Source organism: Chrysochloris asiatica, unplaced genomic scaffold, assembly GCF_000296735.1.
Source record: "Chrysochloris asiatica unplaced genomic scaffold, ChrAsi1.0 scaffold00140, whole genome shotgun sequence".
NCBI classification, from domain to species: Eukaryota; Metazoa; Chordata; class Mammalia; order Afrosoricida; family Chrysochloridae; genus Chrysochloris; species Chrysochloris asiatica.
The window spans coordinates 4,287,272-4,301,767 of NW_006408658.1; the positions used below are offsets into that span (position 1 = coordinate 4,287,272).

Genomic DNA, 14,496 nt, shown 5'->3' on the forward strand with positions numbered 1-14,496 from the left:
ATGTGTTGATTGTGGGACTGATGGTCTGTTCTGTAAATCTTCACTGGATTCACAATAGAAAAGTTAAAAGAAAGAAACAACAACAACAAAAACAACAGTATTGGAGAAAGAAGTCCAAGCTGAATTGAAGGCATTGGTGAGAAACAAGGCTCTAGGTATTTACAGAATACAAATAGAAAACTTTAAAAATATTGGTGCAGCACTGGAGGTGCTCACTCATCTATGTCAAGACATTTTAAAGACAGCTACCTGGCCACCCTATTGAAAGATTTCTATATTTGTGTCCATTCCCAAAACAAGTCACCCATGGAATACAGATATCATCAGACAGTATCATTAATGTCACATGAAAATAAAAATTTTCTGAAGATAATTAAAAAATGGTTGCAACAATACATTGATAGGTAACTGGGAGAAATTAAAGCCAGATTCAGAAGAGGACACAGAACAAGGACTAACACTGCTGTCATCAGATGGATCTTGGCTGAAAGCAGAGAAGACGGGAAAGGTGTTCAGTTGTGCTTTATTGACTATGCAAAGGCTTTTGACTATGTGAACCATGTCAAGCTATGACTAACACTGTAAACAATGGTAATTCCAGAACACTTTATGGTGCTTATGAGAAATCTGTATATAAACCAAGAGGCAGTTATTTTAACAGAACAAGGGGACGCTGAATGGTTTTAAATCAGGAAGAGTGTTTGCCAGGGTTGAATTTTTTCACCATATTTATTCAATCTGTATGCTGAGCAAATGATCAGAGAAACTGGATTCTATGAAGAAGAATGTGACATCAGGATTGGAGGAAGATTCATTAACAACCTTTAATATGCAGATGATACAACCTTGCTTTCTGAAAAGGAAGAGGATTTAAAATATTTGCTGATGAACTTACTATTTACCTAAGTGTAAAGAAAACAAAAATCCTCACAACTAGACCAGTAAATAACATCAAAATAAATGGAGAAAAGATTGAAGTTGTCAAAGAGTTCATTTTGCTCAGCTCAACCACCAATACTCATGGAAGCAGCAGCTAAGAAATCAAACAACATATTGCATTAGGTAGATCTGCAGACCTCTTTAAAGTATTCAAAAGCAATGATACCAGTTTGAGGACTATGGCGTCCCTGACCTAAGCCATGGCATTTTCAATCACCTTATTTGCATATGAAAGTTGGACAGTGAATAAAGAATGCCAAAGAACACTTAATACATTTGAGATACAGTATTGGATAAGAATATTGAAAGTACCATGGACTGCCAGAAGAACAAACAAATCTGTGTAGGAAGAGCTACAGCCAAAATGTTTCTTAGAAGTCATGATAGCGTGACTTCGTCTCTCTTATTTTAGACATGTTAACTGGCATTAACCCACAGCACCACACCAGGACTCCACGAGAGGCTAGTAGGTGTGCACTATTGACCTTGGGTGAGCAGTCCAACACATAACCCATGACACCACCAGGGATCCTTGACATAGCACTTAGGTAGGGGTAATTAGATTCTGTCAATGAGAGTCTTCTCTGTAGTTAACAAACTGAGTTTTGTGCAACTCTGCTTCTATTGCTACTCCAGTTGTTTGAAAGTTGAGTACAAACTGATTCACCAAGAAATTTTAAGAGGTGTTTGCATAAACCCGGCTATAACAGGGAGACAAAAACAAGGACACCAGGGGAACTTAACAACCCTTACAACTGCAGCACTGAGGGCACAATGGTATAGCACTCAGCTGATAACCAAAAGTTCAATGGCTCAAACCACCAGCTTCTCTAGGATAAGAAGATGTGGCCGTCTGCTTCTCTAAAGATTATGCCTTGGAAGCAGTATGGGGCAGTTCTACTTGGTCTTATAGGATTGCTGAGTCAGCATCACCTGGACAGCAACTGTCTTGGATTATTTGGGAAGGCACAGCAAATATTAAACACAGTCCAATTCCTAGATACATTATCTCCTCTTCAGTTTCATCACAAATACTGGTTTTTACAAAAATAACTCAGCTTTCTCACCCATCTCATCATGAGTGGAACCTAAAAGTTGGAAAACATCCCAGAGAAAATTCCCCAAATAGCTAATGGCCTCTTAAATCACAGAGAAATGGATAGAGAATTCCTTGGAATCACAGGATGTGATCTTGTTCTGCTTGTCTTGTCTTTGGGAATCTTTCCTGGGTATTCTATTTTTGACTTTAGACATCAGTTTCATTATGTTTGCCCAATCAAGTCTGTTTCATTTCCAAATGTAATTGTATATGGATCTTGTGTTTTGGGGAAGACTAAGATCCAAAGGACTTGACTGCATCCCATTCCTCAAGAGAACTAGAGTTGGCTGAGATTCTGTCATCAGCTTTAATTTTTTCATGACCTTGCCACTATTTTTTTATATCTTGCTTTAAACAGAATTCTTTTCCTATCTTGGTCTTAGCTCCTCTCTGTGTGTCTTTCCTGGAAAAGGGGAATAGGAGAACGCATCATGCTGGAAGATGGCAAGAAGAGTGGAGAGAATTAAAAAGGAGAATAGGCAACACTTTCTGTTGAGGATGGGGGAGGAGCAAACAAAGAAAGGGTGTCTCCGGAGTGAAGGTGTACTATCGCAAAGTGAGTGGTCACTCTTCATAGCTGACCCTCTCCTGACCTGGCTCCACCCCTAAGAGACACAGCTAAGCCTTGACCAATGGCCTTAAGGTATCAGGAGGGGCAGGGGGCCAAAAGGTCCACAGTGAAGAATAAAAGGGCTCACCTACCAGCAGCAGCACAGACCTGTTTCTGGCACATTTGTGATCACCAGTAAACTCCCAAAGCCAAACCATGGTGCATTTTACAGCTGAGGAGAAGACTGCCATCACAAGTCTGTGGGGCAAGGTGAATGTGGAAGAAGCTGGAGGAGAAGCCTTGGGAAGGTACGTTTTGGGTTTCCATGAAAGGGAAAGAAGTGTCAATACAAGCCTGACAAGTTGACCAGAAATCTCTTTAAGATTTCTGAAACTTTAATTTCTATCTTCTATGGTCCCATTTCTAGGCTCCTGGTTGTCTATCCCTGGACCCAGAGGTTTTTTGACTCCTTTGGCAACCTGTCCTCTGCCTCTGCCATCATGGGCAACCCCAAGGTCAAGGCTCATGGCAAGAAAGTCCTGACCTCCTTTGGAGATGCTGTTAAGAACATAGACAACCTCAAGACTGCTTTCGCTAAGCTGAGTGAGCTGCACTGTGACAAGTTGCATGTGGATCCTGAGAACTTCCGGGTAAGGCCAGATGTCTATGTGCTCATTTATGCTTTTTACTTTAGAAGCCATGTCTTTGAATGTAAAGACCAATAAAGATCTCTGAAATCATAGATATAGGTTGGCTATTGGATTCAGAAGTATAGTCAGTAAGAGTTATTAACAGTCTGAGTTTGCTAACAAATTTTAGAAACTTTTGACAGAATGGGATATGTTCATTCTTAATGAATACTGGAGAATAGCAGAAAGGAGAAATACAGCTTGTCTTTGGCAGATTGAAATACATCAAAAAAGGAATGATAAAAGTCTTAGTTTGTGTGGATACTGTGGAAGGAAGTATAGCAAAAGATTATTGGGAAGAACATAAAAACAAATTTTTCCAAAAAAAAAAAAATACAACAAATGTTGAAAATATGTTAAATTTGTTGTCAGTACTATATCCAAGAAGACACTTATTGATGTTCTTAACTGCCTTTGAGACATTTCTGACTCACAGTGGCGCTAAATAGGGTTTTTGAGGAACAGCTGGTGAATTTGAATTGCTGACCTTACAGTTTAAACCAACCTTGCAGTCCAGTGCATGACCCCACAGCACCACTCTAGGATCTCAAGTAGAAGCTTGCTTCTACATTAAGTGGAAATTCTATAAAATCCTATGATTGTAAGAGTGCTACAATTTGTAAATGATTAAGGGAGGCAAACGAAATAGTACAATGGGGAGAAAATGTAGGGATATAGGCATGTTGTTGTTGTTATGTGCCAGTTAATAAATTCTGACCCTGTGCTTCCAAGATGGTGGGCTTAAACCGCCAAACTTGTGGTTAGCAGATTAGTTGCTGATCCTTCAGTATCACACCAGGACTCCATGTGTAGGCATAATGTTGAATAAAGAGAATATAAAAGGAGAAGGACATCACGCTAGGTAAAAAGGAGTGCCATCGACAAAGAGGAAGATTCCCAACAAGATGGATTGGCACAGTGGCAGCAGTAATGAGCTCAAGCTTAACAACAGTTGTGAGGCTGGTACAAGACTGAGTAGTGTTTCGTTCTGTTGTACGTAGGTCCCTAGGAGTCAGAGTTGATTTGACAGCACCTTAACGTAGTGGTTACGATTCGGGCTGCAAACCTTAATGTCAGCGGTTCGAAACTACCAGCTGCTCCGCTGGAGAAAGATGAGGCTTTCTACTCCCGTAAAGATTTACACCCTCGGAAACCCTGTACAGGGTCGCTATGGGTCGGAACCGACTCGACGGCACTTAACAACAACAACAACAGCAGTACAACACCAAAAATAATTGAACCCAGATATCATTTCCTCTGATTTTATTGGAACAGTTTGATATAGGGAGGGGGAAAGGAGTGAGGATATTCGATACTCTTTCATGATAATTATTTTTAGAAAATTTTTTTCAACTCAACTCTGTCTTATTTATTTATTTATTTATTTATTTTTTAATCTGACAGCTCCTGGGCAACGTGCTGGTGATTATTCTGGCTACTCATTTTGGCAAGGAATTCACCCCTGATGTGCAGGCTGCTTGGCAGAAACTGGTGGCTGGTGTTGCCAATGCTCTGTCTCACAAGTACCACTGAGTCAGCTTTTCAGTGAGCAAGTGTTGCTGCGTATACAACATCCTTGTTCTTCACAAGGGGACTAGTCCTCGGTCTTGAACCTACAGTTTCTGTTTAATAAAACGCATTCTATTCAGTAATCAGTCAAGATTTGATACTTTATTTTCTCCATGTTTTACTCTTGGGTTAAAGGAGGAAGGGTTTCTTTGCTGAGGGGTGGGGTACACATAGGGATGGGGACTCATCAAAGGAATTTTGAAGTTATGGGAGGCTTTTGAAGGGTCAGAAAGTATATCAAGAAGTTTAAGAGATTCTTTGGGGATAGTAAAAAGGATTTTAAAAAGTGGGCAAGGACCTGTGGTGAATTTTGGCAAGAACTTACTCCAAAGAGGGGAAGAAACAAGGTAGTAAGTAGTGCCTCTGGAAAGGAAAATTAAAAAAAACAGATTCAGGGTGCATTCGATAACTCTGTTTTAAACAAAAACTTTGTAGAATCCAACTTCTAGGCTAGGACTACTATTTTAGTTGCATTAGTGTACATTCTTAAGTAGGTTGACATGGAAATAACAGATAGAATTTGGAGATGACTGGTAGCTCTTCATGAAAGGGCCCTTTGACCAACCATTGCAATCTCTTTCCTGAAAGATGCCACTCTTTCACTGGGGAGCCAAAAGTTAATTGCATTATTATTCATTATCCTATTATAGAATCTAACATGCACTAAAATGAAGTCAGAGCTGAACATGTTGGTGGGGACGTAGGTCATAAGATACTAATAAAGACAAAGTCTGAAACCAGAAAGTTAAGGTTTGGTGCAAAGTAGTAATGTTACCAACCATTCTTCCACTTGCCTCTCTGCTCAGCTAGGTTCTATAAATCATTACAGTGGCCACAAAGAACTCAGACATCATACTGATAGTTCTGGGATTTATTAAAGAAGTTAACAGGTTACAATTCAGGGTCAGAAATTCTCAGGGCACAGTTGTTCCTGTCAGAGCAATGTCTCCTATATCCACATTATTAACAAAGCTCTTTCAGGCTGCTGATAAATAACCTCAAGTCACAACACTCCACCTCAAGCCTCAGTCTGAAGGCACTCAGTTCTAACACCACGGGTCATCAAACAGCCTTTCCACCCTCCACTGCACAATAAAGTTCCTGGAGATATCTCACACTGCAAGCAAGTCTCCTGCCCAAAGTCATTCAACTTTACTTGATCTATGGGCTGGAAGCCCACTGTTCTATCTTGTGTTCTGGTTCTTGGTTCTGCTGCTGCTACTCCTCTGCCACTCTTCTGGTATCACAGCTTTTTGTCTCTGAATCAAGGAGGTTCAATGCACAGGTATATCTGGGTCCAAAGGACATGTTCCACTTCTGGCTCTTTGAATGTAATGAGATCCTCGCTTCTGTTTCTGAGATGGTCCATTTTACACCTTTGTTAGAATTCCAAGTTTTTTAATCACAACTTACTTTGCTAGCAATCACAACTGAATCATATCATCCTATCAGCATCTTCTCTAACTTTAACTTATCCACACTTACCAAGGAAAAGCTGTTTGGTGGGAGTTACAAGGGCTTTCAGTAAAAGAGCCTTATGGTAGTCTCTGAGGATCAGACTTTAGCCACCTAGCAGACATAGCAAAATGTCCCTCATCTGATTATTCAGTTATGCTGGTTAGTAATTCCATACATGAGCCCTGGATACCCACAGATAAATGTAAAAACTTTCCCTAAAAGCCGAGACTGTAAATTCCAAAAAGGCACAGTTTTCCCCCAAAAAAAGCTAAAGAGGATAGAGAGAAACTCTGTTAACTGATGGTATGTGGAGGCGATTATAATCAATGTAATGAAACAAGATATATGAATGTTTGAATGTGAAACCGATGATGTGCCCTGAAAACTTTCACTCAATCCACAATAAAAACCTTAATTTTTTTTAAAAAAAGGAATAGAAGGGAAATTCTTCAACAAAATTAAGGGCATATTTACCAAAAAAAAAAAAAAAAAGCCTTATGGAGTAATCTACTATATTGCTCTAGATAATTGGCAGGATGTCTGTTCTCTAGAAGTAATTTGGTGTTAAGTATTAGCCAATAAATTCCAATTCATAGCAACCACATGTCATAGAAGAAAACTCCTCAAGTGGGTTTTCTAGGTTGGACTATTTTAAATATAGCAGACCAGCATGTTTTTCTTCTGGGGAGTGGTTGAATGGATTCAAACTGCTCACCTCTTGTTTATCAATGAAATGTAAAATCACTGTACCATCAGGGCTCAAAGTAGAGGGTGAGTGAAAATTAGGAAAGAGTATCAGGAAAGTGCAGACAATGCAGGATATTGAGTATGAACATGAAGCCATTACTATGCTATTGGCAATAGTAATCAACTGATATTTTAAAAATGTTAAGTGACTCAAGGAAAAGGATTTTTCTCACAAGTAATCTGCTTATTCACACAAAATAGATTTGAAGTTGTGAGAGTAAACATGAGATAATATTCTAGGGAAACAAACATGATGGCCTAGAATAGAGAAGAGTAATAAAGCCTGAAAAAGTGAAGGATGAGCAAGGTAGAGGGAGAAGGACATGAGATTTGATTGGTTATGGAAATCTGAAAAATAGGCTGTTAGATGAATGAAAGTCCCTGGCCTGGGTGAAAATACTAAGAGGAGGCCATGGGAATCCTAGCAATCTCCTTTGTGTCAATGGCATTGACTGAATCACTTTGGGGTACAGAGGGTGTTTGGGTCTTCAGGATCAAAATTAACCTCTTTTCCAGGGCTAGATACCTTCACATTTTCCAACTTGGAATGTCAGATCTTGGCAGACTTAACTGTTAGGGATTTCATTGCTCTATGCATTGATCAGAATTTGGCTTGTGGATTACTTCCAATTATGTGTCTTATTTTAAAAAGATATGTTATTTTTTATATAGGGTTCAGAGCCTTTAAAACTAGATGTTTTAAAATCAGTATAGATAGGTGACCCACAATAGGACTGAGTCTAGTGGGCATTATAGTTACTGAATATTAATAGCATTGGCCTTTATAAATATTTCATTGTTTATTAAGTGATGTGGAGTTAGTTTGGACTCACAGTGACCCTGTATAGAGTTCCTGAGGCTTTAAATCTTCAGGAACAGAAAGTTTCATCTTTCTCTTGTGGAGTAGCTGATGGCATCAAACCACAGACTTTGTGGTTCACAGTCCAGTGCTTATCGTATGAAGCCACCACACTCCCCTAAGTCTTTGATAAAGTTCACTACATAAAGGCCTCTCGTAACATGAAAAGTTTTTATCTAGTCTCCAACAAATGACTTTGATGTAACATTTTAAATTAGTCAATCTCTTTTCCTTTTCTTGTTTTTCAGCTATTAATCTGGCTCAAGAGTGGTAATAATGGAGTAGTGAGCAGAAGCTATAGTCTTTATTCCTAGAGATCTGGCTCTAGATCTTGCTATTTCTAGTCTAAGTACTTAGTTACTGACAACAAATTCTTATTTAATATTTATACACACACACACACAAAAGAATTGGACCACTCAATATATTTAATATATTAATAAATGAATAACTAATTCTTATCAGTAGACAATAGAAGTCACTCAATTAAATAGTATTGTCATGTACAGGATAATCTTAGGATATTAATCATTAAAGACTACAAAAGAATGAGAAATTATGTCATTACCAGAATTAAATTCTGTAATGTCTTTCACTTCCCCACCACTGAAGACAGATTCTAAGTTATAAAACCATGCTTCTGCTGCAATATTTCCCTTACATTTACTATTACTATTACATACTTACATTTACTATTACACATCATATATTACATATCAACTTCATAGGCTTATTACTGAACTATTATCCTGAGGATTTGCTATTTTTCCTGCTTTAGAGCTTTATATTTTCTACTCAAACTTCTAGAAAATGTATTTCTCAATACCTTCCCATGGCAAGTATCTTTTTGTTCCGGTTAAAATAACACGTGCTCTAAGAGATCATTCTCATCATGTCCAGATATTAATTTTCTTCATAACAAAAACTTTATTAATAAATATTTGAAAATACATTATATAGCTTTTGAGGAAAAATAATGTTTGTAGATGACGATTAATGCAATGTCAGGCACAGTTACATGGGAAAAATGGAGGCTGGAACACCTATGGACAAAGAACTCTCAACAAGCTTTTGGAAATGATTATCTCAAAACATTAGAGAAAAGCAGTAGTTACACATGTTACTGGATCACTGCGAGCATTTCTCAAAAGACAGAAAGACCATTCACACACAAGAAGGATCTTAAAAGTCTCGCAATCTGAGAAGGAGCAATTAAGAGTCATTGATTGGTTAAGGGAGTTCTGTAGGAGCAGCACCGGGCTGTGAACTACAAGTTTTGTAGTTTACCCCATCAGCCACTGTGAAAGATGGAGGCTTTCTACTTCCACAAAGATTTACAGTTTCAGAAACCCTATGCTGGGTTGCTGTGAGTCAGAACCTACTGGGCAGCACTTAACAACAGCAACAGCAATTTGCTAAAGCCTTCAGAAGCTTGGACCCTAGCCTCTGAGTTACTTTCCTAGGCTAGTCTCCACTCACTGAATCCACAAGGATTATCAGATATGGTCAAAGACCTATCTAAACCCATTGTAAAATCACTAGTTTTAAAGGTACAATAAAAGCCTCTGCCACTAAACCTTAGGTTGGAAGTCTACAGATGATCATGGTTGTAACAGGAAAATAACTATTGAAATCTTGACAATTTTCTTCAGACCTTTTAGTCATCCTCATCAACAAATAACGATAGGCTTCACATGAGTTCATAAACACTGAAAGAATGCTGTCAATAACATCATTTTTGACAAACTGATAGGCTAGGGTACACAATTAATATGAAGACGGAGATACCACAGATAGCTTTTTAAATCTATATCTGCATATGATCATCATATCTAGTCTGAGAGGCAAATAGCCAAGATATATTTCCCAAATTTGAGGCATCACATTATAACAAGTCTGAGATTACTTGAAACTTTCAGAGAAAAATAAAAATGACAACAACAACAACAAAAATCCCATCTGTTAATTCTCTCTGACACATTAGAAATATGACCTGTAAAAATTACACTGGATTAGAGAAAAAGGTGTCTACTATATACTGATGTTCCAGCTCTGGCAATACGTAGACTATTTTTCCATTAATAGCGCCCCTGCCTCTTTAGACTTAGTTTAACAAGCATGCGGTAGAAACAAAGGAGGCACTAACTCACATTAAGTCTTAGACTAAGATTGGTTTACAAGTGGACTCAGCATACACTGCATAGAACTCATTTAAATCTACAGTACCTGTCAAGAAATCTTTTACTTCAGTCTCCATCAAGAAAAACAGAGTTTCACAATGCCAAAGCCTAGGGCATCCATCCAGCACGTACATTTACATAGTAGGAAATACACATAATCTAGTACAGGCACATATTCAAATGACATGGAGGTGAAGACTTTTGCTCAGAGGAGCAGCCTGTCTTTGTTTCACACAGATTCAGGTACACAGATACTAATGTAAGGGTTCAAGTCTAAATTACATTACTAACACTATTAGATTCCTGCACTCAAACTGATACTTCCTGGGAAGAAGTGACTATTATGAGCTGAAGAAAACATAGATTCAGTCTGAATCACAAAGCAACTCTCCCTATGATCATCACAACACTTTCCCCTTGGACTTCACCTATCTGAATGAGACTTATACTTAATCCAATCAGAATTCCTGTGGCTGTGCCTATAAGAACCTCAAAGACCCTTAACTTCCCATATTCATTGTCATGCTTTAACTTTAATCTATAAATATCTCTGGGGTTAATAACAAGAATGTAAAAAAAGTTAGCAAGGAAGTCCTAGTGTTTTGTATGAGGGGAGAGAAGGAGAGTAGATAAAGGAGAGAATAATGAGAAACCAATTTGAGTAATTGATCTAGAATCAGGAAAGTAAAAAATCATGAGCACCAGAGTCCTCCTATGGTCCCTCCACCCCCGTCACTATCACAGATGCAAATGTCCATCTTCACCCTTCCATGACTAAACCCCACCCTTGTGGAGGACAGTCCAGGCTTAACCAATAGCCTTATAGCAATAGGAGGAACAAACAGCCAGTGGTCAAGGATAAAGAATAAAAGGCCACATGTTCGAACAGCAGTAAGTAGAACTTTCAGACACATCTGTGGTCACCACAAACTCCAAGACCAGACACCATGGTGAATTTTACTGCTGAAGAGAAGGCTGTTATCACAAGCCTGTGGGGCAAGATGGATGTGGAACAGGCTGGAGGCGAGGCACTAGGAAGGTAGGTTGTGGGCAGTGGAGAAGGGGCGGAATAAAGGAAGCTGAGCCTGGCAGGAATGCAGGCCAGTTGACAAGTTTTGTGACAAACTCTGATTTCCCACCTGCTGTGACTTTATCCTATAGGCTCCTGGTTGTCTATCCTTGGACCCAGAGGTTCTTTGACAGCTTTGGCAACCTATCTTCTGCCTCTGCCATCATGGGCAATCCCAAGGTCAAGGCCCATGGCAAGAAGGTGCTGAACTCTTTAGGAGATGCTGTTAAGAACCTGGACAACCTCAAGGGCACCTTTGCCGAACTGAGTGAACTGCACTGTGACAAGCTGCACGTAGATCCTGAGAACTTCCGGGTGAGTATAGGAGGTGTTCATGCTCCCTTGTATAGATATAGACAGGTGAGCACTGATCTGAGCACAGGTTAAGTCCATCTATGAGCTATGAGACATTTGTAGATCTTGGGTTGGTAATAAAGCAACCCCAAAGATGGCTAAATTCAAACTAAGTGGTATGGCATAAAAGCCAGTGTTTCTAGGAGTCTAGAGTGGCTTGTCTAAGGATTGTTAACCATTAGAGGAGACTTGTAGGGAGATGAGGAAAATGTCTTTTGGTAATTTGAACCCTGCGGTAACAAAAACTTTGCCTTTTTTCCTTCTCCATCTATCACTTCTCATCCCCCATATATTGAAGTTAGAAAAAGAATGTCCCAGGGAAAGATACATGCAGGCATATATTGGTTAAATATAACATAGAAATCTGGGTAGTCATTCATATATTATTAAGACTAGTCTTACATTAAGGAGCTCTAGTAGCATAGTGGTTACAAGTCAGACTGCTAACCTCAAGGTCATCAGTTCAAAACTATCAGCAGGGTCTCTATGAGTCAGAACCAACTCCACAGCACACCACATTCATTTATTAGCTAGACATTTATATAAAATCTGCTAATGATGCCTTTCAAACTTATTTCCTAAAACTCTAAGAGTAGGAATGAATGTTTCTGACAGAGGGAAATAACTGGAATATGTGGCCAAGAAGGGTATGGAATAGAAAGTTGTGAAGTTTTCTTTCTTTCTTTCTAAAACAAAACAACAAAAAAACAACTGTTTGTAGGTAGTGCTGGTAAGAAGTTCAAAATGTGAAATAAGAATAGGGGCAACACAGAAAAGAGAATCAAATTAGTAATGTTTAATATCTGGGCAAAATCATAGACTTATACTAGAAGGTGACATAGACTTGGGTCTGATCAGTAATTGGGTGGTCAGATATTTTGAAGATAGACTAGAGTTCTCTGCTAACTATAAGAATCCATATAAACATGTCTGTTGTCTTTTTCCATCTTCACAGCTACTGGGAAATGTGCTAATGATTGTTTTGTCAAACCACTTTGGCAAAGAATTCACACCCCAAATGCAGGCTGCCTGGCAGAAGTTGATGACTGGTATGGCCAATGCCCTGGCTTCCAAGTATCACTGAACTCCTCAGAACTGGGAGAAACCTTATTCTTCACATGATAAAACACTGAATAAAAGTGTTCTTCCAGAAATAAGAATTAATGGACTTCTGTTATTTCTTTTTCATGTAATAAATGAGTTTCCAGAGATGTTATGTGCATATTTCCTATACAATTGTTGCAAAAGATTAGGAATCTTAACAAGAAAAAAAAAAAAAAAAAAGAACAGGACAATAAAGGAATGTTGTTGTTAAGTGTCATTGAGTCAGTTCTGACCAATAGTGGCCCTATATAGGGTTTCTGAGGTGCTGCTTGTGAGCTTGAACCACCGCCCTCGTGGTTCAAATTGACTTTGCAGTTCAGTGCATTTACCCACAGCGCCACACCAGGACTCCAATAAAGGGATATACACTGGATTTTACAAGGGAAAACAAAAGCTCTGGGAGAGTTTGGGTGGGAAAGGAAGAGGTCTGTGGGACAAGGGCTCCTCAGAAATAGAAAATGTTGAGGGGTGTAAAGAATCTTCAGAGAAAGTAACAGAGGTAAGATGAAGACAGAGTAGCAAGGATGAGGTTTATTTGTGAAAACTTAATCCATATTTAAGAGGTCAAGGCCCAGGCAGGGACTGTAATTGAATTTAATTAAGTGAAATTTATATTATAAGAGTACCTGGCTTTTCACAGTCCTCTTGAGACAAGATTGGAATGGGAGAGATTGGACATCAGAGTGAGGTGTTGTTTTTGTTAAATGCCATTGAGTCGATTCTGACCCATGGCCACCCTGTATAGGGTTTCCAAGGAGCAGCTGATGAGCTTGAACCACCGATTTTCAGTTCAAACTACTTTACAGTCATTAGCCCACAGTGCCGCACCAGACCTCCAACCTTTTTTTTTTTTTTTTTTTTTTAATGTTTTATTGTAAGTTATGTTATAATTTACATGGGAGAACATTAGTTTTACATTCATCCTATCGTATATCATTTCATTGCCATGGTTACAATCCCCTCCATGTATCCATGTATCATCAACCAACTAAAGGGTATACACTACAAGCTTGCACACACACCCTTCCCCCCCCCACCCCCGGTCATCAGCACACAGCCCTTCTCTGTCTCTGTGTCTAAAGTACCCAACTGCTCCATCTCTCCCCGTCATCGTCTCTGCCTCCATCTCAGGCATCACTGCTTCTCTGGGTAAGGTCCCGCTTTCTGCTCTTCTCCCTTGACGGTCCCAGGGACCTCTGCTCCTAGACTGCAAAGTTAATCACTCCCTTCCTCACTACAAAACATTTGCCTTTACATTTTCAACCCTCATAATCAGTCCTGATAACAATTATTCACTATTGTATCACAAGAGACCAATCCGCATTTCCTTTCATCAGCCCCACCTAGACAGATTGGATACTACTCAGTAGGACTCCAACCCTTTTAAAGGCTAAATATTAAGAATTGATCATGAGCTTTCCTGAAGAAATTTATGGTTAAGTGGTGAGCCTTGCATAAGAAAGTTAAAACTGACCATATGCTATCTCCTTTGTAAATTAGCTACAACATTTCACAGAAGATAAACCACGGTAAGCTCTAAGGTGAGAGGGGACAAATATGGGGGAAATGCATTAAGCCAGAAGCCAGCACCAGCAAATCATGTTTAATAAACAGTTCAGCACTATGATGTTTTAATTAAGTGGGAAAGAAACTATACAGAAGAGTTCAGAAGGTCAGACGAATTGGAGTTAACAAGTGTAATATCATCTACAGGAAGTCAGGGAGATGTAGGTACTGAATGAATAAGAGACTATGCTAGTTTCAGGTTTGCAATTCACCTGTTTTCCATGCATGTGGAACAAATTACTCACCCGTACTTAAGAATTGATGCTTTTGAGTTATGGTGTTAGAGGGGAACATTGAAAGTGCCCTGGGCTGC

At 39.1% G+C, this 14,496-nt stretch overlaps 2 protein-coding genes across 2 annotated transcripts; both read left to right on the forward strand.

Annotated features, from left to right (window-relative positions):
• The first annotated feature begins 2,804 nt into the window (after positions 1-2,804).
• On the forward strand, positions 2,805-4,810 carry LOC102819925 (hemoglobin subunit epsilon-1-like). The gene is made up of 3 exons (XM_006870224.1): positions 2,805-2,896; positions 3,016-3,238; positions 4,682-4,810. Exons 1-3 carry the CDS (start codon positions 2,805-2,807, stop codon positions 4,808-4,810), a joined length of 444 nt encoding a protein of 147 aa, XP_006870286.1.
• A 6,224-nt stretch (positions 4,811-11,034) lies between these two features.
• LOC102820306 (hemoglobin subunit gamma-like) lies at positions 11,035-12,597 on the forward strand. The gene is made up of 3 exons (XM_006870225.1): positions 11,035-11,129; positions 11,252-11,474; positions 12,469-12,597. The coding sequence occupies exons 1-3, from the start codon at positions 11,038-11,040 to the stop codon at positions 12,595-12,597; spliced, it is 444 nt and encodes a 147-aa protein (XP_006870287.1). The 5' UTR covers positions 11,035-11,037.
• Positions 12,598-14,496: the final 1,899 nt, after the last annotated feature.

Coding starts and splice junctions, on each gene's coding strand:
- LOC102819925 (XM_006870224.1), top strand. CDS start 2,805: ATGGTGCATTTTACAGCTGAGGAGAAGACTGCCATCACAAGTCTGTGG. Junction 2,897..3,015: donor GGAGGAGAAGCCTTGGGAAG/GTACGTTTTGGG, acceptor TCCCATTTCTAG/GCTCCTGGTTGTCTATCCCT. Junction 3,239..4,681: donor TGGATCCTGAGAACTTCCGG/GTAAGGCCAGAT, acceptor TTAATCTGACAG/CTCCTGGGCAACGTGCTGGT.
- LOC102820306 (XM_006870225.1), top strand. CDS start 11,038: ATGGTGAATTTTACTGCTGAAGAGAAGGCTGTTATCACAAGCCTGTGG. Junction 11,130..11,251: donor GGAGGCGAGGCACTAGGAAG/GTAGGTTGTGGG, acceptor TTTATCCTATAG/GCTCCTGGTTGTCTATCCTT. Junction 11,475..12,468: donor TAGATCCTGAGAACTTCCGG/GTGAGTATAGGA, acceptor CCATCTTCACAG/CTACTGGGAAATGTGCTAAT.